This window comes from Pelodiscus sinensis, chromosome 6 (genome assembly GCF_049634645.1).
Source record: "Pelodiscus sinensis isolate JC-2024 chromosome 6, ASM4963464v1, whole genome shotgun sequence".
NCBI lineage: Eukaryota > Metazoa > Chordata > Testudines > Trionychidae > Pelodiscus > Pelodiscus sinensis.
This window is the reverse complement of record NC_134716.1, coordinates 58,492,953-58,515,473: the sequence shown is the minus strand read 5'-3', so window position 1 is coordinate 58,515,473 and position 22,521 is coordinate 58,492,953. Positions and strand designations below refer to the sequence as shown.

Here is a 22,521-nt window from a genome sequence, read left to right as displayed (position 1 = left end):
GTCCCCAGTAATGTTGAAGCCCTTCTGTATTTAAATAAAATACACACATTCATACCCAAATATTATATATATTACATGCACTTAAGACTAATATTTTAAATATTTTTAGTTTGTCTAGTTTAATCCATCAAGCAGATTTGCATTAGTGAGTCTCAGTTCTAATTGTCATGTGGGAAAATAATCTACCAATTTAACAAACCTGAGTACAGAAAATAAGAGAATTCACCCATGAAAAAAAAACATATTGCGGAAATCCTGCCGCCACTCTTTCTCTGTCCTCCTCCCACCCCATGCACCTAACCACACTGGTGATATATTTTCATGAGAAGGCAAAGAGTGGAGCACCCTCCCTGAGAGACTCTCCACAGCCTCTGTTGTTAACAAGCCAAGATTCATACTTGTTCGTTGAAGACTAATTGCAGGTGAAGTTATACAATGGGATACCCAGCCAGTAGGTACGTGCACAGCATGGATCCTGTTGCTCAGAATACTACCTGGAGCACCATAAATCACATCCGTTGCTTCCTATTCCAAAACCAGTAGTAGTAGCTGTCAACTGTTTGGGCAGTGTGGTGGGTGCTATAGAGGTGCTATAGAGGCTAAAGCTGAGGATTCCAGTCCTCCACCTTATTGCCCACCCCTATGTATTTATTTGGAGTAACACTTTCCCTCGTTCCCAGAATTTGGCCCCTAATGAACATTAAAGGCCAGCCAGGCTAGTCCTTTAGTGAGTGCTACAGGTTGCAATGCAGAATACCTGATTTTGAGACTTGATCATCCTTTAGTGCCTTTTGGACAGGAATTGGAGACGTTATAAAAACATGGCGTGCAATACTTGAGAACAGGCTGGAGTATGCATAGGGATCAGCACAATGATGTTTGAGTAGGGTCTGAGGAAAGGGGAAGGGGGGGGGGAGACAAAATGGCTTTGTTTTGAAAATAGATGCTCTTAGCTTAAAACAGTACTTCCCACTCTGTCGCAATTCCAAAACTGCATCCTTTTCTAGGGACTGCTGGTCTTGAAGAGTATTTGCTAAGGAAAGGAAAGATCATAGGAAACAAGAAGAGGACTGGGGACGCAAAATCTCCAAGGCATGTGGGGAATGCAAGCCTGTATTTGAAGAGTTTGTCAGAAAGTGAGCTTTGCAGTGAATTCTTCAGATTCCTCCACTGTCTAGACATAATGAGAAGCACTTTGGAAGTGCAATTATGGTGTAAAAATGGCACCTTCTTACTCAACAATTCTGTTCCTTGGCATATCAATCAATCCATCAATCAGTGGCTCTAACACATTTGCCTCCTGAATGTATTCTTTCTTATGTGCCAATCAACATGGTATTTAGGTATGATTCTGTGACACTTATATGATAACATTAAGTTAGTATTAAAAAGCCAACAATTTATGGGAGAATTAGTCTTTACATATAATATGCTCCAGATCTGCAATGGGTGTGAATTGGTGTAGCTCCATTGAAATTGCCACAGCTATGCCAATTTACACCAATTAAGGAGCTGGCCTAATAAGCCTCTCATGTCAATGCATGTGTTTCTGTATTTAAAAATATATCTGTCTAGCTAAAAGATGCAGAAAAGACATTAAATTAATCTCTTGCAGTACATCAAAAGAAAAACAGTAAGCATATTTAGTCTGTTTTTTTGTTTTTTACTACAAAATATGTCTAGAACAGCAACATTAAAGATTAATTACTTTTATTCAAATATGAATGCATGCACAGAATGGATCATTTATATTTGTTCTCCAAAAATATATATAATTAATTGTTGCTTAAAAAAAAAAAAAATCACAAACTCCTGTAAGGAAATATTGGTTCTGGCTCTATATTGCAAGCTCTTGTAAGTCATTTCAACCTCCATTGGCTTTCATGGTGGCTGCAGGTCCCAGCACCCCTAGAAGTTGCTCAACTCCTTGCAGGATTGAACCCAAGGTGACAGATGAACGTGGCTTTTAAGATGTGTCACAAACTATAAAGACCAATGTATGTGATCAAATCCTAAAATAAATGTCTAGCAGATATGAACTCAGAATATCATTTTTTTTCTAGTAGAAGGTAGAAGAGAATGAGGAAAACTCTACTGACCTAGCAGCGATGTAGAGAGTTCTGTTCATTATCATGATCAGCTGGATGTCTAGCCTGTGCCTTTGTGTGGCGTTGCGTCCTGGCTTGTGCCCCACAAACACCGGATACTGTTTTGTATCTGTAAGAAGGGGAAGGGATGGGGAGAAAGAAAGCAAACGACAGAGAGACGGTCACATTATGAAGTCATGGAATAACCCATCACCAAATCCACAGCTAAAATCTTTAGTTCCTGCTCCTGCTGTCCCTTCCCACAACATCACCTGGGGTACTGAAGTAACAGCACAATGGATTGCATAGCTCATCAAGGTTATAATCTTTGCTTGCAATTGTCAAGAAGAAAGCCATTATGTTTTTAGAAATGAATAACTGTAATTCCTGAGAGCTTAAAACTGCTCTGAGACCACTTGGCATAAAGGTACTTAGCACTTTCACACAGTTTTCTTTTCATTCCCTGCAGTGATTTAAATGCTGGATGCTGCCTGCCAACGTTTATATTTCAGGACAAAGCTATTTTATGTATACTATGCAGTGGTTTTCATTCTGAGGTCTGAAGACAACTGGAGGTCCACAGACTATGTCTAAGGGATCTGCAAAAGATTGTCACTACCATAGTACATTGGTTTTCAATCTATGCTACATGGACTCCTGGAGGATCCACAGACTATGTCTAAAAAGTCCAGATCTCCATTTAAATGTTTTATGAGTCTGCAAATAAAAGAGGGTCACTGTTTTTTAATAACCTGGCACTGCAGTGACTATGCTGGCTAGTGGGCAGAGCAAAGGACTTGGCACTACTAGGTACAAAATTGCCAACTCCATGGGTTTCCTGCAGTATTGGGCTGTCACTGCAAGGCAGCTGTGTGTATTTTTTCTAGAAGCTGTGGGTACCCATTAATTGACATTTATTTATTTGAATGTTTTTGGCCGTATTTATTTATTTTTGGCACCCTGTCTGATACATCACTTTTCCTGGCAGCCAGATGATAATGCTGATTGAAAGTCTGCGCCAGTAGCCACTCAGTCTTTTCCCTAACTCTGACAGTCAATGAGTCATTATATGCCAGTGCTCTCATTGCTGGAAAGACAATGTGCACTGATGAGGTCTATATACAATCTGTCTGTAGATCCTATAATAGCCACCCAGAAAACATTTCTGACAGAGTTTCTATCTGTCTGTCTGTCTGTCTGCAAAAGGCAGTCAACTAGCCAGCTCCCAGGAAAGTAATCAGAAAGACATGCAGAAGACAGAAAGAAAAGGAGACTGTAAGTAGAAGCAGCATTAGAAGGCAGAATTCCTGCACAGTCACATAATGCAGTTGACTGGCATCAAATCAAGCATTAAGCCCTTTCCCAAAAATCTATTGGCTCCAACCAAATAAAGCTACCATAAGGGGCTATTATTATAGATACTCTAATTTTTATCATAAACTCTCTCAGCTCTAATCATGGTGGAGTTACTGATTCACTGTCCAGGCTTGGGAAAGTCCCCCTGTGTTTTCATCAGCATAGTTATAAAACTGGGTAGAAACCGGAACTTCTCTGTAAACCAGATGCTGCATTTGATCTGCGCATTCCTGGGTAAATAAATTAACCAAACTCACTGAAGATTTGGGTTCAGAAGGTTAATCTTCCTGACCAAGATTTACTTGAGAAATAATAATTTTTAACATTCCAGCTTTCCTCTGTCCAACACTGCTTCCTTTGTAACTGACGGACCTTGTGTGAATTGGGGCCTATATGTTTGTAGCCATCTGACATTCATAACATAGAAATAGACCTTTCCCATGTTTTCCTTTGCAAAGGGGTTAAGATTGCTGACTTGCCGTTCCTTACCACACTTTTACAGATGCAGGGGACAAGCCACACAGGTGCTGAACACTTCCTTATTGCTGCAAAGCATCCAGGGCTAGATTTAGTTGCTGTGCCCTGCTATCTAATGGAATTCACAGCCCCAAGAGAGGCACCCAGGATTCCTACAGTGTGTGGGGAGAATTAGGCACCTAAATATGGAATTCACAGTCTCCAGTAAGCTGAGCAGGCTGCCAGCTAAGATAGCCAGCAGGAAATGCTGAGGAGAAGGGCCCAAGCCCTGCCTCTCAAAAGGTGCCTAAGAGCAGGTCTACACTAGGACTTCATTTAGACATAATCCTCACAAAGTCGAATTTATAGGTGGAATGTCCACTCTACCAAGCCCATTATTTCAAAACAATGGGCTGAGGAATTCAAAATCTGTACTCTTTTCCATTGGGAGCAACATTCAATCCAAAATAGTTATTTCAAAATAGCATTAGTGTGGATGTTCTGGTGCCACTATTTTGAAATAATTACTCACCAGAGTAATTTGAACTAATTGTACCCCAGTGCTTCCTGGAGCTCTAAGTTAAGGTAGTGCATCCACATTAAGGGAGCCTGTTTTGGACTAATTTCAGGAATTCTATGTAGTATGGACCAGTTAGTTGGAATTTATTAAATTGGAAGTTAAGGTGAATTTACTAATTTTGAAATAGTTTCCTAGTATAGACATGGCCTTAGTCTGAGCAAGAGGGAAATGCCTGTTTCCTCTCAGGTACCTAGCTCCATGAGAGGGTTCATAGCCATGAATCCTAAGTCAAGTCAACCCTTTCCCAAGAAAAACTGAGCTGCAGATGGCATCTTGCACTTTTATCCAATAGCAAAATGCAGGACAATGTAGCACTTTAAAGACTAACAAGATGGTTTATTAGATGATGAGCTTTCGTGGGCCAGACCCACTTCCTCAGATCCAATAGTCCTGGGACTAGAGCATTCACTTAGGAGATGGGAGGCCTCAGTTTAAATCTCTCCTCCACACCAGACAGTGGGGAATTTGAATGCAGGCGTCACACTTTCCAGGAGAGTGCCCTAACCAGTGTGATGTTTCTCACTCTTCTGTTGACATTGTTCCAATTTGTATAAAATAATATCATACTCAGAGACATGAGAGAGTGGCAATGATGTTATAGGTGGAATGCACTCATCTGGAATGTGGGAGACTCAAGTTCAAATATCTGTACTAATGAATATTGAATTATTTATACAAAGTACAATAGCTCCATCAGGAGAGAGGGAAAGCCCAGAAATTACAGCACTCATCTGTGAGGAGGACCTCTGTGTTTAAACCCAAGCCTCACATCAGGCAGAGAAAGCCATGGTCAGGGGAGATGACAGACATATCAGGCCTCTGGGCAAGGTGGGAAGAGGCCAGCTCCATGCTCCCGGAAGGGGAAGGACTTTGGGCAGAAGGGGTGGAGCTGGGGCAGCCAGCCCTCAGCACTGCTGGAGCATTCCATGCTGCCTCTCCAGTCCTTAGAGCCACCTGGAGCATGCAAGCAGGGCTCCAGCAGTGATTTAAGGAGCCCAAAGCTCTCAGTGCCACAGTAGCTACAGTAACAGCAGTGGTGGCAGGGAGCCCCAGGCCCTTTAGAATTTCTGGGCCCTGGCAGGCCTGGTCATGGCTACGGGCTAAAGGGACAGGTGGGACACTACCTTGTTCTCCAACTGTCCTTTGTCCGGTCTATGACTATGTCTAATGCCATGGTGTCAAACTAATTCTGAAGCTGTAGCCACTATAGCAAACTAATCACACTCAGCTGACCAAATAGCCACATTGTTCAAGCCAACTAGCCACACTCAACCAGCCAAATAGCCACACATGGTTAGTGGCTAGCATGCTGGACACTATGGAAATGGATTGCCATACTGGTGGGGAGAATGCCTACATTGTATACTCACAGGGCACCAGTGTGAACGGGATGCCAGGATGCTGGGCAATGTAAGATTTCATGGCATAAATATAGGCACTGCCTAAACTTCACAAGTGGAAACTTTGATGCCTAGGTAACTCCAGAGTTACAAAGCAGCTAAGTGTGATTCTGTAAATACCAATTAAATCTGCTTGTTGTACCTAGGCTACTAAAGGGGCTGTGAGATGCCTAACGCCCCCATATGAATTTAGTCCTGAGAAGGTTTTTTGGCATAATTGTGATTGGACTGTGGTAACCATGATAAAGAGGCACTTAAACTGAGGGCCTGAGCCAGGTAATCAAATGCAGTGAATGATTTCCTATAAAGTTGAGCCATATTAAATAGGACCATTTTGATCCTGACTTGCAGTGTCCTGTGCTAGTCCAGTCTCAGAGAGACTCCCCATTAATTCAGGTCAGAAAATGGAGAATATTTGTGGCAAAAAAATATGTCTTGTCACTAAAATGTTGTTTTGTCAAAATCTAAATGCTAAGTGGTGAAGTGGGACAGAGATTCCTCAGAGACTGAGCAACCAAATCTGGTCATTTGTGTAGTTCTAGTCAATCATTTCAATGGTATATCCTCCACACAGCTCCATTAGTGAGCTACTACCACCAGAACTTTGCTTTTGGGTGTCAGGTAAGAAACTTTCTGCTCATGAAAAACAAGCTTTGCTCATTTGTTGTGGGTTGCATGGGAAACTGCAGACTAGCTGCACTACAGAAATTCCAGGTCAGCAGTTTCCAAACACTGGGCCGTGGCCCAGCCTCTGGCTCCCGGGCCATGGTGGCTCTGGGGACTGGAGATGGGGTACACCACTCTTGCCACAGCTGTTGAGAGGCCTGTCCTGCCCCCACCTCTTAGCCAACCAGTGCTGGGCAGGGGCAAGGTCTACTCCTGGCTGCAGAAAAGCGCTTCCCTGTACAGCCTGAGGGCTATGCAGTAAACTGCTCTTCTGCAGCTGGACGGAGACTCTGTCCCTACCCGGTACTGGTTCGCTGAAAGGTGTGGCAGGGCATGCTTCTCCCAACAGCCGTGGTAGGAGGGGAGGCTCTGGGCAGTGTACCCCAACCCTACCCCCAGAACCACCACAATGCAGGCAACAGCATAGGGCTAGGTGAGGGGGGCAGGGCAGGCACTGGGGGCTCCAGGGTCAGGGCTAGTATTGGGGAGTTCTGGAGGCTGAGCTAATAGTGGGGGAGTTATGGGAGCAGGGCCGGCACTGGGGGGCTCTGGGGATGGGACTAATATTGGGGGCTGGCATAGGAGGAGGCTCTGGGAGAGTTGGGTGCTGTGGAGCTCTGGAAACAGGAGGCTGGTACGGGGGGGTCTGGTGCTAAGGGGCAGGGAGCTAGTACTGAGGCATTTAGGATGGTGGGCTGGCACTGGGGAGTTTTTAAGGCGTGAGGCTGGCATTGGGGGGGTGTTGGGTGCAGGGGACTCTGGGGCCAGTGGCCAGCATTGGGGATAGTGGAGGGGTGTGGGACTCTAGGGGTTAAGGCTGGCACTGTGGGCTCTTGGGGCTGGGCTTTTGGGGGACTGTTTTATTTGCACATTTGCATATTCATCACGTGCATACTGAATACACAAACCTGTACATAAAATGTTACCAGTCCACCAAAAGTTTGTGAATGGGTTTGCAGGTCCCTGGTATCAAAAAAAAGCTGGGGACCACTGTTATAGGTTATGGCATTAGAGGAGCAAGTAGCTCATCAGCTCTGTAAACAGGTCCTGGTGGAAGTGTTCTGCTCTAGTGTAATCACCTGACTGATCTGAAGAGCCATCAAGAAACAAAAAAATATTGTTCACTTCAGATCGGCTAAAACTGTGTAAGCAGGAAGTTCAGTGATCAATACATTCCTTTTTGAAGCATAGGGGAGAGCAGAAAGCAGGCAGCGGGCCTTTCATACTTACAGTTGCCATGCGAAATACTGATTGGCTCAGAATCTTCTGGGAAACCAGCCCCAGCAAAGTGTAGCAGTGTGAAATATAGCAGCAAGGCTTCTGACCTCATAGTAGTTCAGCTGGGAGTCTTTATTTCTTCACTTCACCCTGCGGAAAACAAACAAGAGTGTAAGAACTTTCTGTCCATTCTCTTTTAACAGCTGCACACAGAAAGTAGGGCTTGAATGGTCAACAGGTAACAAAGGGGATTCTCATTGTCAAGTTTAATTTTTAAAAGGGCCTGTCCTTTTGGCCCCTTCTCTTTCATTCTTGCCCTACAATAAGCCTCACTTGCCCATATCAGTGGCACCTACAGCTTGATTTTGACCGGATTTAAATATGCTGTGTGCTGCCTGTGCATTTTCTGTCTCTGCTGATTGGACCCAGTAAAGAAACTTCAACTTCTGAGTCAATGTATAGCTGACAAGAGTTTTTAGGGAAATACTCCATCTGGTGTTTCTTTGGGTAGGTTTACATAATTAGATGATGACTCAGGCCATAAATAAAAGCTGCATTACATTATATAGGTTTTAAAAAAGTGATTAAGGGTTATACTGGGAGACTGATTCATACCCTGCAGAGTTGTGAATCAAACACAGAAACACAGAGAGTTTGATGGAGCACTCTGAACATGTCATTGAGCTTTACCATAAAAATATGTACCCATCAATTTAAGTACCATAAAATCAACAATCCAACGTGCAATACAATAAAGGTGAATAGAACTGGCTAACATCAGGTTTTTTCCCTTCATGTTTCACCAATGTATTCACTCATTAACATTTCATCTGATAAGTAAATAAATAAACCCTCAAATCTTGGAGATAAAAAGAACCAAAGTTTCCTGTGCATACAGTGAAAAAACTGCATTATAATACAGTAGTCTGTCAATCATTCAAGATTTATGTACAGGAGTCAAACTTTATAACCTAGATAATCTTTGAAAGTTAATTTGGCAAATAAAGTCTCAACTTGCCCTTTTGCAACATCATTTAATATTAGATACCTATGTCTCCAATTCCATGCCAAAAAAAGCATTAACAAGTTCTGAGTACTGCATTTTTGCTTGTGATTTCACTGACACAGTTGGTTCCCAATCATTTATTCAATTGGAAACATCACACTAATTAATTTGCCTTTTCTAATATATGCTTTTAATGAAAAGCCCAGCTCTTATAACTTAACTTTAGATGGAAACTCTGTTGAAGGGCACTGTGATCCCTCAGGGCAATAACTAGATGATTTATTATACTCCATGTTTCCCTATTATTGTTCACACACACAAACTTGAAAACTTGGCTGCTTCTGTATTTTTATTAACCAATGTTTGAACCCACAGAAAATAAACTTTGATGTGAGCCACTTTGATTAACTGACTCCTTGGCTGCCATGCAGCATTTGAAGAATGGTGAAAGTACAATATTAAGTAAAACATAAAACAGAAACTGGCTGCTATTATATTTTACATGAGGAAATATATGGGGAGAGACTAATGCACAGGCGTCTCAAGAGAAACCATTCTGACTGGAACGGGTTAGGTTGGTGGCCACCTGTGACTAATGAGACAACTGTGCCTTCCTGTAGCTATCTTGTTGTCTCCCTTCCTTCATCAGTGACAATTGTGAGCAGGGAATATGCATGGTTTATTTGCATAGTGCCAAATTTAATAATTCTTGATTGAGGTTCTTATGTACTACTACAACAGAAATAGCAAACAAACAGCAATAATCGAAATCAGACTTTCCTCTAGGGTTTGCATTTCATTGCATTAAAAGGAAAAAAGAATAAAGGGGCTGATTTTCGTCCTTCTTACAAGCCTTCCTGAAGTGCAGTTTTGCTTTTTACCTTTAAAGACTCATTTTTCATATTCAGCATGAAGTGCCTATTTTGTCTCTTACAAGTGCATTGCAAGGTGACAAAGTATAGTGCTTTACTATATCAATAAATTTCAATTCCTTCCTCATTGCAAATGCTTTGGTCAAATGCAAAGCTCTTTTTCTGAAGTACAGGAAAGGAAGAGTAGTTTATCTAGAAGAAATTTAACAAGCAATTCAGTTTTTCAATGTAAAGCTTTTTACCCACTACCCGTCTGCAGGCTGATAAGTCAAACTTAATATGGCTTACAGTGGGACTCTGCAACAGAAGAATAGCGTCTTTATGTTATTTTCTATCAGCACATCATCAACTAGCTAACAATGTATGTATTATATGTGGAAAAGCATTAAGCCAGCATTGATAAATCTTAGCCATTTCACTGCAAAGCCTTAAAAACTTTTTTTCACAGACGGTTGTGATATATTACTCCCTTCTTGTCACTCAGCCTTCTGAACTGTTCTGTGTAAACATGTAGCCAAGAGGCTCTCCCCTCAGATTAATTATAATTCTGTTATACCACAGAGTCATTTTAAATATAATTTTTTTAACTATACTTTTTTTTAATAGTTGAGATTTTTTCTTTAGATGAACACAAAGAGAAGACTAAGGAGCTTTCAGTTCTGCCATCTAAGGGTGTGTCTACACAGCATCCTGACTTCGAAATAAGATGTGGACTTTGCGGCATGCAAATTGTGTAGCTTATTTCAAGGTAATTTTGAAATAGCTTATTTCGAAATTTGGCACTGTCTACACAGAGCCACATTTCAAAATAAGGCGCTGTGCTGAAACATTTCTTAATTCTCGTGCAATGGAGTTTACAGGGCCGTCGGAATAGCAAGCCTGTTATATTTTGATATAATGGACTTGCTCTTAAGAAGGGGAATAGCTATTTTGGGATACTGAAGGTATCCCGAAATAGCTCCGCAGTGTAGACGTAGCCTAACAGCTCAATAGTGCAAAGCTGTTTTTATACACAAAGGCCAGACTTCACAAAAAGAAGTGAAGTGTTGTGATGATCAGTGACACAACAACTAACTTTTTTAGGTGCCTTGAGGATCATTGTGATTCACAAAGCCTTAGTTAGGCTCCTAAGCTCCTACACAATGAATAGACATCTTAGACTGTGATTCACAGAAGCCAGCATGCTAGCAAGGTGTCATCGAAGCGAGCCAATGAGAGATGCCAACAACAGGGCTGTGTGCTAAACCTTCTGCATTGGAGGCCCCATCCCTCTTTGTAATTTCCAGATTTAAACCCTCTCTTAAGCGTGGCACCAAAAGGCAGATCCAAACATGTGACCTCTGCAGCTTCATGAGCCTCTTTACAGCTTGAGCTAAAAGCCAGCTGGCACACAGCTAAGATTGAGGAGTACACTCATTAGTTCTTTCTCTGTAAGTGGTTTAAGTCCTGCTTACACAGGACAGTGAACAATACCCAGTGTGTGGGTTACGTTAGCGTTATGTGCCTTCACCGTTTTAGCAAGAAGTTGGATGGGAGGAGACACTCCAGAGTTTTTAGCCCCGTGATTAGGGATGTGGGGGAACCTCCCCTCAATTGAATTCCTCTCTCTCTCTTTGAGATTAGATAAGTGCTCTACTCATTGGGATATAGGCTATTTGGAAGTGAGAGCAAGGTGTCCCTCAGCCTCTCCTGTTGAAGCTGAAGCACTCTAGATAACTAATTTAAAAAAGTCACTGGAACAGGGGGACCTGATTCTCCATCTTCCAGGTCCCAGCTGTACATTCTAACCACCTGGCAATAGAGTCATGCTTTTGCTCGCTCACTTGCGCTCTCTGGCCCAAATGACTTCGCAAGAGTGAGCGAGCGCACAAGCACGTGTGTGATTCTATAGCCTGCTGGAACTCAGGATCAGTCTTCCTGCTCCAATGACTCTTTATTTAAGTGCAGTGCAAAAGTTTCATCCAGAGAGACTGAGGGAACCCCACATCAAGTGATGAGAGCACTCACCTAAGAGGTGGTAAATTCTTGTTCAAATCCTTTCTCCCCTCAGGTACAGGAAGAAACTTGAAATGGAGGGTTCCCAGGTAAGCATACCAACTGCTGAGCTAAATGCTATGAGGGATCACTATCTTTTCCCCCATAATGTTTCAGAAATCCTCTGAAGTGCCTAATCCAATAGGCATGCTTGCAGGGCCCCTACTGATTGGGCCCTACACACCCAAGTTAGGCAGGGAAATGCCGGTGCTCCCCTGGTTTGTGAATAGCTACGGGGAGGTAGCAGCATGCTCAAAGACTGAAATAGAGGTGCCCACTGAACTCTCCACAAAAACTTAGGGGTCATGTGAGTTTAGGTCCCACAGGATTCAGCAGGAGTTTTGTGTATCACAGTGGTGTCAAACCTGAGACTTCGGCACCTAACTTGTTTAGTGAATTCAAGCCAAAATACTCTGTTTTATTTGTTTCTAATAAAGATGGAGGCTGATTGTGTACCACACTTACACTTTGTGTAGTCAGCACCAGTACAAAATTCTCCTATTCTGATCTGTTATCACATTACACCCACTCTTTCCTGTGGTAAATGCAGTGCAGTGGAGACCTGGGTCCAAGATTACTCTATCAGCCTATGTCAACTTTTTCTGGAAGGTAATTATACTGATTTAATATGAATTTGTGTATTCTTTCTGTAGGGCGAGATTTTTTTTATCAGTTCCAGTGAAATTTTAGAAAGATGGTTGTTAGAATTAGTTACCTGCCTTTCTATTATACATTCCCTTTTCAGCAAGTCCTCTCCACTCTAGCTGGGCTCCTGGGAATGATAGAAATGTCCTGACTTACAAGTGTGATGGAACTACTTGCTAACCAAATGCCTTTCCATATGCAACATATGATGAAGCACAAATAGCCAGATGGTGATGGCCAGAGTAGAGGTATCGTCTCCAAATAATGGCTTTGTAATCATCCACGTTTAGCTCCTCAGCTGGTGTAAATTGATATGGCTCCATTTACTTCAATATAGCTGCACCCGTTTACACCAGATGAGGCTCTGTATCAAAGAACTTCCATTATTCCTATTCAGAAAGCATACATTGCATCAACAGAAAAGTATTTATTTTGGCAAGAGGGTTATTATTTGCCTGGGTTTTTTAAAATTGTAAACTGCTGAGATACAGCATGGTAAATGCTTTAAGAAGTAGCTGAATGAAAGATTCCATTTCAATTCTACAACAACTTGTTCAGCTAGTGAGGTTTTGAGAAAGGGGATGACTTTCTTCTGAGTTCGGAGCGACACAAACAAGGAATCTGGTTTCCTGAATTCCTAAGACTAATGAAGGTATACATAGATGAAAAAGTGTCTTACCTTGAACAATCTCCTTGAAATTAATGAGGTAGCACAGATGTTAGGGAGAGGAGATATTTCCTAAGTAAATATATATTTTCCTTTCTTTGTCATTGCAATGATTAGATATAAAGAAATCATATAATCTGGCTTTGTCTACATTACAAGGTTTTTGTGGCAGAGAGTATGCTGATGATGGACTCATTAGCATGAGTTGCGATGTCATTAGCATATTTTCTGCTGATGCTTTTTGCGCAAGGGGTTTTTTGCAAAGAGAAGCAGTGTAGCTGCTTCCATTTTGCACAAAAAAACCTCTTTTGCGCCAGAGCCTTATGCCTTTCTCTATATATAGCCAAGAGAGGCATAAGGATCTGGCGCAAAAGGAGGTTTTTGCACAAAATGGAAGCGGCCACACTGTTTCTCTTTGTGCAAAAACCCCTTGCGCAAAAAGCATTGGCAGAAAATATGCTAATGACATCGCAACACATGCTAATGAGTCCGTCATTAGCATACTCTCTGCCACAAAAACTTATAGTGTAGACATAGCCTCCTTTGTCTGCTGTGCAAATTGAGTCCTTTATGGGAAAAAATAGGGAAATGTTTCAGATTGTAAACTCGTGGAAGCAAGAATACAGCACGGTGTAGCACTGATCCTGATAAGGGCATTTAGATGCTTCAATATCAATAAATAAATAAAGTTTATGTAATTATTAGTCTCTAAACTACACATTGGGAAAAAACAAATTTCTGGCATCAAGGAGTATTTGAAGATAAGGAGGTAATAATATCCCTGTCTCAATATGGCTTGTGATATAAAAAGAATAGTTTCATTTTTTTGGAGCCAAATGCAATATATAACTTCAGGAAGCCTATAATTCTATGAGCCAAAGAAAAAGAACCAGCATGACATCAGCCTTCTGCTGTCTGATCATTTTTAGTGTTTACTGAGGGATGGTTCAAGGCAGAAATGCATGCAAAATAACCCTTTGGCTAAGGAAATTAATATATTGCTACTGCCACAATATCCTATTACAGGCAGTCCCCGACTTACGCGGATCCGACTTACGTCAGATCCGCAGTTACGAACGGGGCTGCCCCAGAGTACACGGACTGCGGGACCTCGCGGTCCTGCCGCCCGTGTACTCTGGGGCTTTGCTCTGCGTCTCCCTGGTCTGCAGACCAGGAAGATGCAGAGCAAAGCCGCGGAGGGGCTCGGGCAGCGGGGCAGCCCCGCTGCCCAAGCCCCCCCCACCCCCCGCGCGCAGCTTTGCAAAGCCGCGGGGAAGCCGGCAGCGGGGCAACCCAGGCGCGCCTGGGGTGCCTCGCTGCCCGAGCCCCCCCGCGGCTTTGCAAAGCTGTGGGGGGGCTCGGGCAGCGAGGCAGCCCAGGCCGCCTGGACTGCTCCGCTGCCGGCTTCCCCGAGGCTTTGCAAAGCCGCGGGGGAAGCCGGCAGCGGGACAGCCCAGACGCCCCGCAGCTGTCCCGCTGCTGGCGTCCTCAGAGGCTTTGTTCCCCGTCTCCCTGGTCTGCTGGTCTCCAGCAGACCAGGGAGACGGGGAGCAAAGCCGCGGAGGACCCAGGCGGCGGGACCGCGGTGCGTCTCGGTCCGCCGCCCGTGTCTTCCTGGTCTGCTGGGGTGGGGGGGGGGGGGGGCGCAGCTAGTATACCCCCCCCCCCAGCAGACTAGGCTTTTCTCCGGACGCCTGTGGCAGAGCAGCTGGGGTGCTGCTGGTTGGTCCCGCAGCGCCGCTCTGGGCGCTACTGGTCCAACCCAGCAGCACCCCAGCTGCTCTGCCCCAGGCGTCCTGATTTAGCCGCTGCTGAAACTGACCAGCACTGACTACAGGAAGCCCGAGGCAGAGTTGCCCTGCCCCGGGCTTCCTGGAATCAGCTGCTGATCAGTTTCAGCAGCAGCTGACTTGGGGACGCTTGGGGTTCTTAAGTTGATTCTGTATGTAAGTCAGAACTGGCGGTCAGTTTCAGCAGCGGCTGAATCTGGACGCCAGTTCCGACTTACATACAGAGTCAACTTAAGAACAAACCTACAGTCCCTATCTTGTACGTAACCCGGGGACTGCCTGTACCTTGTGACTGTGTCTGGACTTTATAAGAAGGGTTTAACTTTACTCCGCAGATATTACATGTAATATGTAAAAATGAAGCACTAATTTCCTGATAGAATCTGTGAAAATTGAAAGCTAGTTTGGATCCTGAGAACAGAGGCATAGTCCTGAAGAGCTACAATCTTCCTTGTTGGAGAAAGTCCTGTTTAACTTTTGAGCTCAGCTGTACTTTCAGTTAATCAGGTGTAATTCTAACAAAGTCAGAATGCAGAACAATGCTGGGGTTTTTCTGTTGGTCTCCAATCATGATCAGTCTTGCACAGCTTTTGCTGGATTCACACATATCATACTTGAAATCAAGGCTAGATATCTTTCCAAAGAATATGCTGTAATTCAATCCACACACTGTTGAAGCTTTCCAACAAGGACTTAACAAACATTTGAACTATCTCACCCATTACCAAGATAGTTTCCCCAATTATCACCTCTAATACCATTAACTCACAAACATCCCACTCTCCTTACCTCTAATATCATCAATTCACAGACAATTACCTTCCTTCCCCCCCCCCCCCCCCGCATCCCCCTCCTGTTCTGCAATGTGATTTGTCCTTTTCATATTTGTTCATTTTTTTTAATTGTATCCTTTGGTATATATGGTTGTGACTACTTTCTTCCACTATTTGATCTGAGGAAGTGGGTCTGGCCCACGAAAGCTCATCATCTAATAAACCATCTTGTTAGTCTTTAAAGTGCTACATTGTCCTGCATTGAGCACCTGGGGAAATCTAATGGCCCTTGTTAGACTTAGGGTGAGTCTACAAAGCAGGGCTTAACTTGAAATAATCTATGCAAATTGAGCTACATCAATTGTGTAGCTTATTTTGAAATTGGGAGCGTCTACACAGCACTTATTTCAAAATAGAGCACTCTTCCTCTGACTTCCCTTACTCCTCGTACAATGAGGGTTGCAGGAGTCAGAATAAGAAGTCCTCCAGCTTGACAGTATTTTGACATTATTTTGAAATAACTGCTGGCTGTATAGACATACCCTAAGTGATCTTAATGACCAGGGCTTGACAAATGACAGCAAAACCCACTCGCCAGTGTCACACTGCGCATGCACAAGACCCGCATTGCGAGTAGATTCAGTGATTTGTCGAGCCCTGTTAATGACCATAAAACTCTATGACTAATAATGAGAAGAATACATATATATTCATACAAACTAAAGGAGACAAGCTACCTTCCTGCAAGCAAGTTTTGGAATGCGTGGGAAAAAACATTCTGAAGAATCAATGAATGAGAAATTCAAGTGTTCAAAACATACCTTCCTCCCAAAGAAAAGAATAACGGAGACAATAAAACCTGCCAGAATCCAGGGGGGTCTCCATAAATACCTGGAGAAAAGGTTCTCATATCACTTTCAGGTAATATGAAAATTAATGAAGGGATAGGAAGAGAACTTAGACAACATAAAAACATCTACAAGTTCTAAAAGGCAGGTTTGCCTAAATTTGTTTGCTCGCCTCTCTGTATAAAATTTTGATAAATGATTTAGGAGCCTAAGCCTCATTTTCAAAAGTGACACAGATATTTAGGACCCTAATTGAAAGCACATGTGTGTATATGTCTCTCTCACTTTATATAAGGAGAGTGCTTTCTAATAGTAAAAACAAGCTATGTGACTCAATTGCCCATCGTGCATTCTAACTCCCACTCTACTACAGCCTTGCTGTGTGATGATCGTCAGCTTACTTAAACCCCACTGCCTCCAGCTAGGGTTGTTAAATATTGGTTAACTTAATAATAATTAACCTCATGAATTCTTATTGGTTACTCAACTATTCTATAGTTCGCGGGGGTGAGGCCAGCAGCCAGTGCACCCTGGCCCCATTCCTGAGGAGCCGTCTGCCACTCCACGCTGCTGCCTCTGTATCAGAGGCAGCAGCACAGGGTGCCAGGAATGAGCTGGGCTGCTCGTCAGCCTGTTAAACAATTTACTGGCAAGGGGGAGGGGATGACTGTTGTCTATAGAATTAACCTATAAGCTTTTGCTTATTGGTTAATTGACTACACTATGATTCCCTACCTCCAGCTGGAGAAATCTTTGGAAATCCTAGTATAAATTCAGAGTATAACTATTATTATTGTTTACCACTTCTAAATTTACAGTACCCAGACAGAGAAAGTCATGGCTCTATGCAAGCCAGAAAAAGAAGCTAGAAATAAAACAGCAATAATAAGAATGTAGCCTGCAATCCACTAGCCCTGTGAAAAGAAGAAAGATGGACAGATGCAATCAGCAAAGGGAGGTATCCAGGAAAACCATCCTATTGCTAGATGTGATTTTTGGACAGCAGTTCTGTTTTGTAATGGTTACATCTACCACCCAGGGACCACTCAGATATGGCTGAGTGTGGCAGTGAAAACAATCACACACAATGTTCTGATGACCACTGGGGGATGGAACGGTGCCATAGGCAAGCAGACAAAAAGGAATTAACAGAAGTAATGGAAAGCTCAAGGGTGCTTGCAGAAATGAACAAGCACTACAATGCAGGTGACACAGTGGTAATCATCAGGAAACTGTTTGGAGTGCCAGGCATTAGCACTGAATTGGCACACAGCAAAATGATGTCTGGGAAGGCCAATTCTATTTTTCCTCTGATGATAATCAGACACCTGGGTGCAGGTGGCTGTAACTACTCATGCCAAGTCCCTCTTCCACCATAGCTACCAATCATCAACATCACTCTGTGCCCCACTGTGCTTCTATCATTCATCTTCCCCCCCTCTTGTCCTGCTCCTGTTGTCTCTTCAGCTGCCCATCTTATTTCTGTGGCCACACGTCTCAAACAGTCCGGGTATCTGACTATGATTGTATAGTAGCCACCTGGGCTACTTCAGTTTACACACTGACTGGGACTTCTCCCACATGCACATGGCTAGGGCGCAGACAATGCCATGTGGTCCAGGTTGGTGTGCAGTGAAGCCCTTTCCTGCTGACTATACCCTCTGTGATTTATAAGTTTCTTGGAGCAAGGTCTGACCATTTTGTAGGTGTTTATATAGTGCCTGGTACAATGACCACCTTATCTAGGATTTGACTCTGGATACTACCACAATAAAAATAAAATAAATAAATGCATAATACATGTGCATATAAATTCTATGCACATTGATTATGCATATCTCCAAGTGCACCCCACACATAGGCGAAATAGATAGCCATCCTCAGATATATGCACTATACTACCATTGTAGTTGGATTTAGCATTGCTTACTTATTTCCCACCTGCTGCAGGCTACATGCCAGATATAACGACTGGGCTAGGGGATACATGGTGGTGAAACATAGGATATATTCTGATTTATATAGCAAGTGACAGCATATACCTTTACTGAAGAGAGTAATAAAAAAATCTATCACACAAGTACAAGCAGATACTGCATAATCATCTATTCAAGGGTGGATGCAGCTTTCCAGTAAAACCAGAGCAACTCAAAATCAATTTTCAACTCAAAATGCAAATATTTATCAAAAATGTTTCAAGAGGGATTTGTTCTTTTGCAGCATGTTGAGGTTTGTGTAAAAGTGAGTAATCATTTGCAACGTTACACTGGCAATAGATCATGCACAGCCATGTCAGGTCTGTTGTATAATATCTTCTTCCTTGATCAGTAACTGATAAGCTGAACAGATTTGGAAAAAGCCAGGCAGAACTGATGAATCCCTTCCTGAAGAAGGTGTCATATCTGTAGATAGTGCTGGCAACCTATCTTGTATAGACCATTATTACCAATCACCCCAGTATAGTACAAAAGGAAAATGTAAAAAAAAGAAAAAAAAAAGGCTTAAACAGGAAGAACCTTCTGCTGACCTGAGTGACACAGTTCCAGTGACTACAGATTTAATAGGATTCTGTGGTTCAGATAGGGAACAATCAGATGGAAGATGAACATCTCCCAGATGGAATTAGAAGTATCTCAGGCCTATCGATTTGGGTTGTTACCTTTACTGTAAGCAATCTACAGGGACCTTACCAGCTCCCTGTTAAGTGATATTTGCACTGAAATACAAAGCCAATGCAAATGAAAAAATGGCCACAGTTCCTTGCTGAAGCATCTGTTCCTTTCTACTCCCCTGGTTATCTCTTTGTCAGGGTACCAGAGGTACACATTTTAAAGGAATGGGTAATTCTGTGGCAATAACCTGCTCATATGGCAAAAGAAACCATGAAAATGTTTTGCCTTGAAGCTGCTGGTGGCATTATATCAAGTAGTATTTCACTTTCTATAACTACTTAGTTTTATACTGAAAATAGGCTTTCCAAAACTGGCAAAAAAGCTACTTGTGCTTGGAGGATCATTGCTAGAAACTTATTCCATTTTATTTTGGGGGCAATAAGCCCTGCATTAAAGAACAAAGGCAGTGCCCAAATTATTCCTCTTCTTACTACCAGAAACACATAGGCTGCGTCTAGATTGGCATGATTTTCCGGAAATGCTTTTAACGTAAAAGTTTTCCGTTAAAAGCATTTTCAGAACAGAGCGTCTAGATTGGCATGGACGCTTTTCCGCAAAAAAGCCCCGATCGCCATTTTTGCGATCGGGGCTTTTTTGCGGAAAACAAATCTGAGCTGTCTACACTGGCCCTTTTGCGCGAAAGCTTTGCGCAAAAGGACTTTTGCCTGAACAGGAGCAGAATAGTATTTCCGCAAGAAGCACTGATTTCTTACAGTAGGAAGTCAGTGCTTTTGCGGAAATTCAAGCGGCCAGTGTAGACAGCTGGCAAGTTTTTCCGGAAAAGCGTCTGATTTTCCGGAAAAACTGGCCAGTCTAGACACAGCCTATATAGAGCAACAGAAATAACTTTCAGTCATCACAATAATGTCTTTATTATTTTAAATTAGGGGTGTGAATTTCTAATCCCTCCAGGTGATATTTACCACCAGGTAACCATTAACTGGTTACCCAGGAGGAGTGTCCTGCAGCGAGGCTGGGACTAGGAGCCAGCAACCAGCCCAGTGTGGGGCTGGGAGCAGGAGCTGGACCTCTGCCCTGGATCCCACTTAGGTTAATCTAATGTTTAACCGGTTAACTAACATTTAACGGGTTAACTGATTAACTGGGATTTTACATCCCTGTTTTAAATACACCTCTCTTTGTAAGAGATAAAAATAGCTCTATTGATTGTTTGTGGACTTCAATAAACCACTGTCAAGATTTTGAACTGATGTAAGAGCTAAACATAACACTGCCTTTAGACAAGACAGAACACCATCTCTAATATACACTTTGCTGTTTCATCTCAGCTTAATAGAAAACAGATACACTACCAGCAACACCATCATTTTTCCCAGCTGTGACTTTGCCTGGGAAATATCATTGCTAGTCAATTGACCTTCTATTCCCTCTTTCTGTATATGGAATTAAAATTACACTGTACCATGTGATTCAAAGGTATGAGAAAATGAAATGTGGTCTTCCCTTTTTCTTTTGTTATCAATAACAGCAACGGTGAAACATAAAACCATGCATGTTTTCAAAACACTGTTGCCAATTGCCACTGATTAAAACTTTGACAAAGCCCTGCAGACATCCCCTGAGCTGCTACATGTCTGCGGTAAACATAACATCAGGATCAGGCAGTAATCCTAAAATAATCCCTCTAATGCATTAAACTCTTCAGGTCAGATTCCCTCAGTTACTCAGCATATGCCTCCTTTCATTGTTGTTGGTGCATATTTAAAAAGGTTCCAGTCTTTTCTTCAATCTCCTCCCCCACCCAAAGGAAAAAAAAGTAATTTACAGTTGATTTATGTCTGCACAACAAAAAGAGCACAGTATTATTCCAGACCAAAATTAGGATCCCAAATAACATATCATTGTGTTTTGGAATGGCTGATTGCTGCTTTACATAATCATAAATAATTTTTTGCATATTTGTTTAAAATTCAAAACTAGACTCAAGAAATGAAATATTATCTCTTGATTTGTGGCATTTGGTTGCTTTCTTTAAGAAACTCATTCTTATTTATTTGAAATGAAAATGCCCACCTTTAAATTTCATGAAACAGCAGAGAACACATTTAAGTCAACTGTTGAGTAATCAGAGCACATCATCTAGCTTTTGAACAATTATGGATATGTAATGTTAGGCACATTAATGCAATTTACTTAGAAAAAAGAATCACTAACCTGGCTTGATTTACATTCAGTAGAATAGCAACTTTCTACAGTATATGTTTAAAAAAAAATCAAATTTAGCTCAAAAGTGATTGAAATACCACAAACCAGAATATGGATCAACTTCATGGCAACCATCCCACAATGCTAACCACTTTAGAAAATTTAAATCATTGCTTGATTAATCCAATCACTTGTGCCATATCCCATGAAAGTGCATTACCTCCACAGCAACAATGTCAACTTAATAAGAACCTAGTACCCATTATATATACTAGCACAGTATAGACTTGTCAATAACAGGATTTGGGCCAAATTTCAAGCTCATTGTCTATCACAGAATCATAGGACTGGGAGGGACCTCAAGAGGTCATCTGATTCAATCCCCTGCATTCATGGCAGGACTAAGTATTATCTAAACCAAGAGTTTCAAATTTCCGGCCCATGGACCATCACCAGCGGGAGTGATTGCATAATCTGGCCTGGGACTCCTGGAGGGCTAGCGGTTCCTTGTCTGTTACTAGCCCCCAAGCCCACCCCTTCCCACCATCACCCTGCCCTCTCACTTGATGGCATCCTGTCCCTGAGAATGTGGCTTCAGAGATCACTGGGGAGGGGATACTTCCCCCCATGTGGCAGCAGTGGTCACGTCCTCCTCTCCGCACACTCCCCACAGCAGCAGGAGTCATAGGGGAAACAGAGCACAGTGGGGCGAGTGCAATTGCCCAGTGCTTACCTGTGGCTCCATGGGGTGTGCAGGGGGCGTGACCAGCCACCACTCCCAATGATTCTGAAGCCGTGTCCTCGGGAATGAGGTGTTGTGGGGAGGAAGTAGGCAGGGTGATGGTGGGAAGGGGCAGGTCTTTGAAGTCAATCACAGACAGGCTCTCCTCTGGCCTGCTGGGAGCACTAAACCAGATTGCACAATCACTCTGGCCTGGGATGGCTCATGAGCTGGGAGTTTGAGATCCCTGGTCTAGATCACCCTGACAGGTGTCTCTCTAACCTGTAAATTAATATTTCCAATTATGAAAATCCTCCCTAGGCAATTTATTCCAGTGGTTAACCACCCTGATAGGAAGTTTTTCCTAATGTCCAACGTAACGCTCTCTTGCCACAATGTAAGCTCATTTCTTCTTGTGCCATCATCAGAGGTTAAAAGGAACATTTTTGTCTTCCCCCTCTTTGTAACAACCCTTTAGGGACCTGAAAACTGTTATATGCCTCTTTAGTCTTCTCTTTGTCAGATTAAACACACCGGCTGCGTCTAGATTGGCATGATTTTCCG

General features: G+C 42.7%; 1 protein-coding gene across 4 annotated transcripts in view; it reads right to left on the bottom strand.

Moving 5' to 3' along the window:
• SEMA6A (semaphorin 6A) overlaps nt 1-22,521 on the bottom strand; it is a 165,978-nt gene that overhangs the window by 83,069 nt on the left and 60,388 nt on the right. For all 4 annotated transcript variants that reach the window (XM_006134487.3, XM_006134489.3, XM_006134488.3 and 1 more), the window contains exons 2-3: nt 7,776-7,913; nt 2,100-2,217 (exon numbers count right to left, since the gene is read on the bottom strand). In XM_006134487.3, the coding sequence (XP_006134549.1) occupies nt 2,100-2,217; nt 7,776-7,875 (218 nt within the window). In that variant the 5' untranslated portion in view covers nt 7,876-7,913. The remainder of the gene's footprint in view (nt 1-2,099; nt 2,218-7,775; nt 7,914-22,521) is intronic.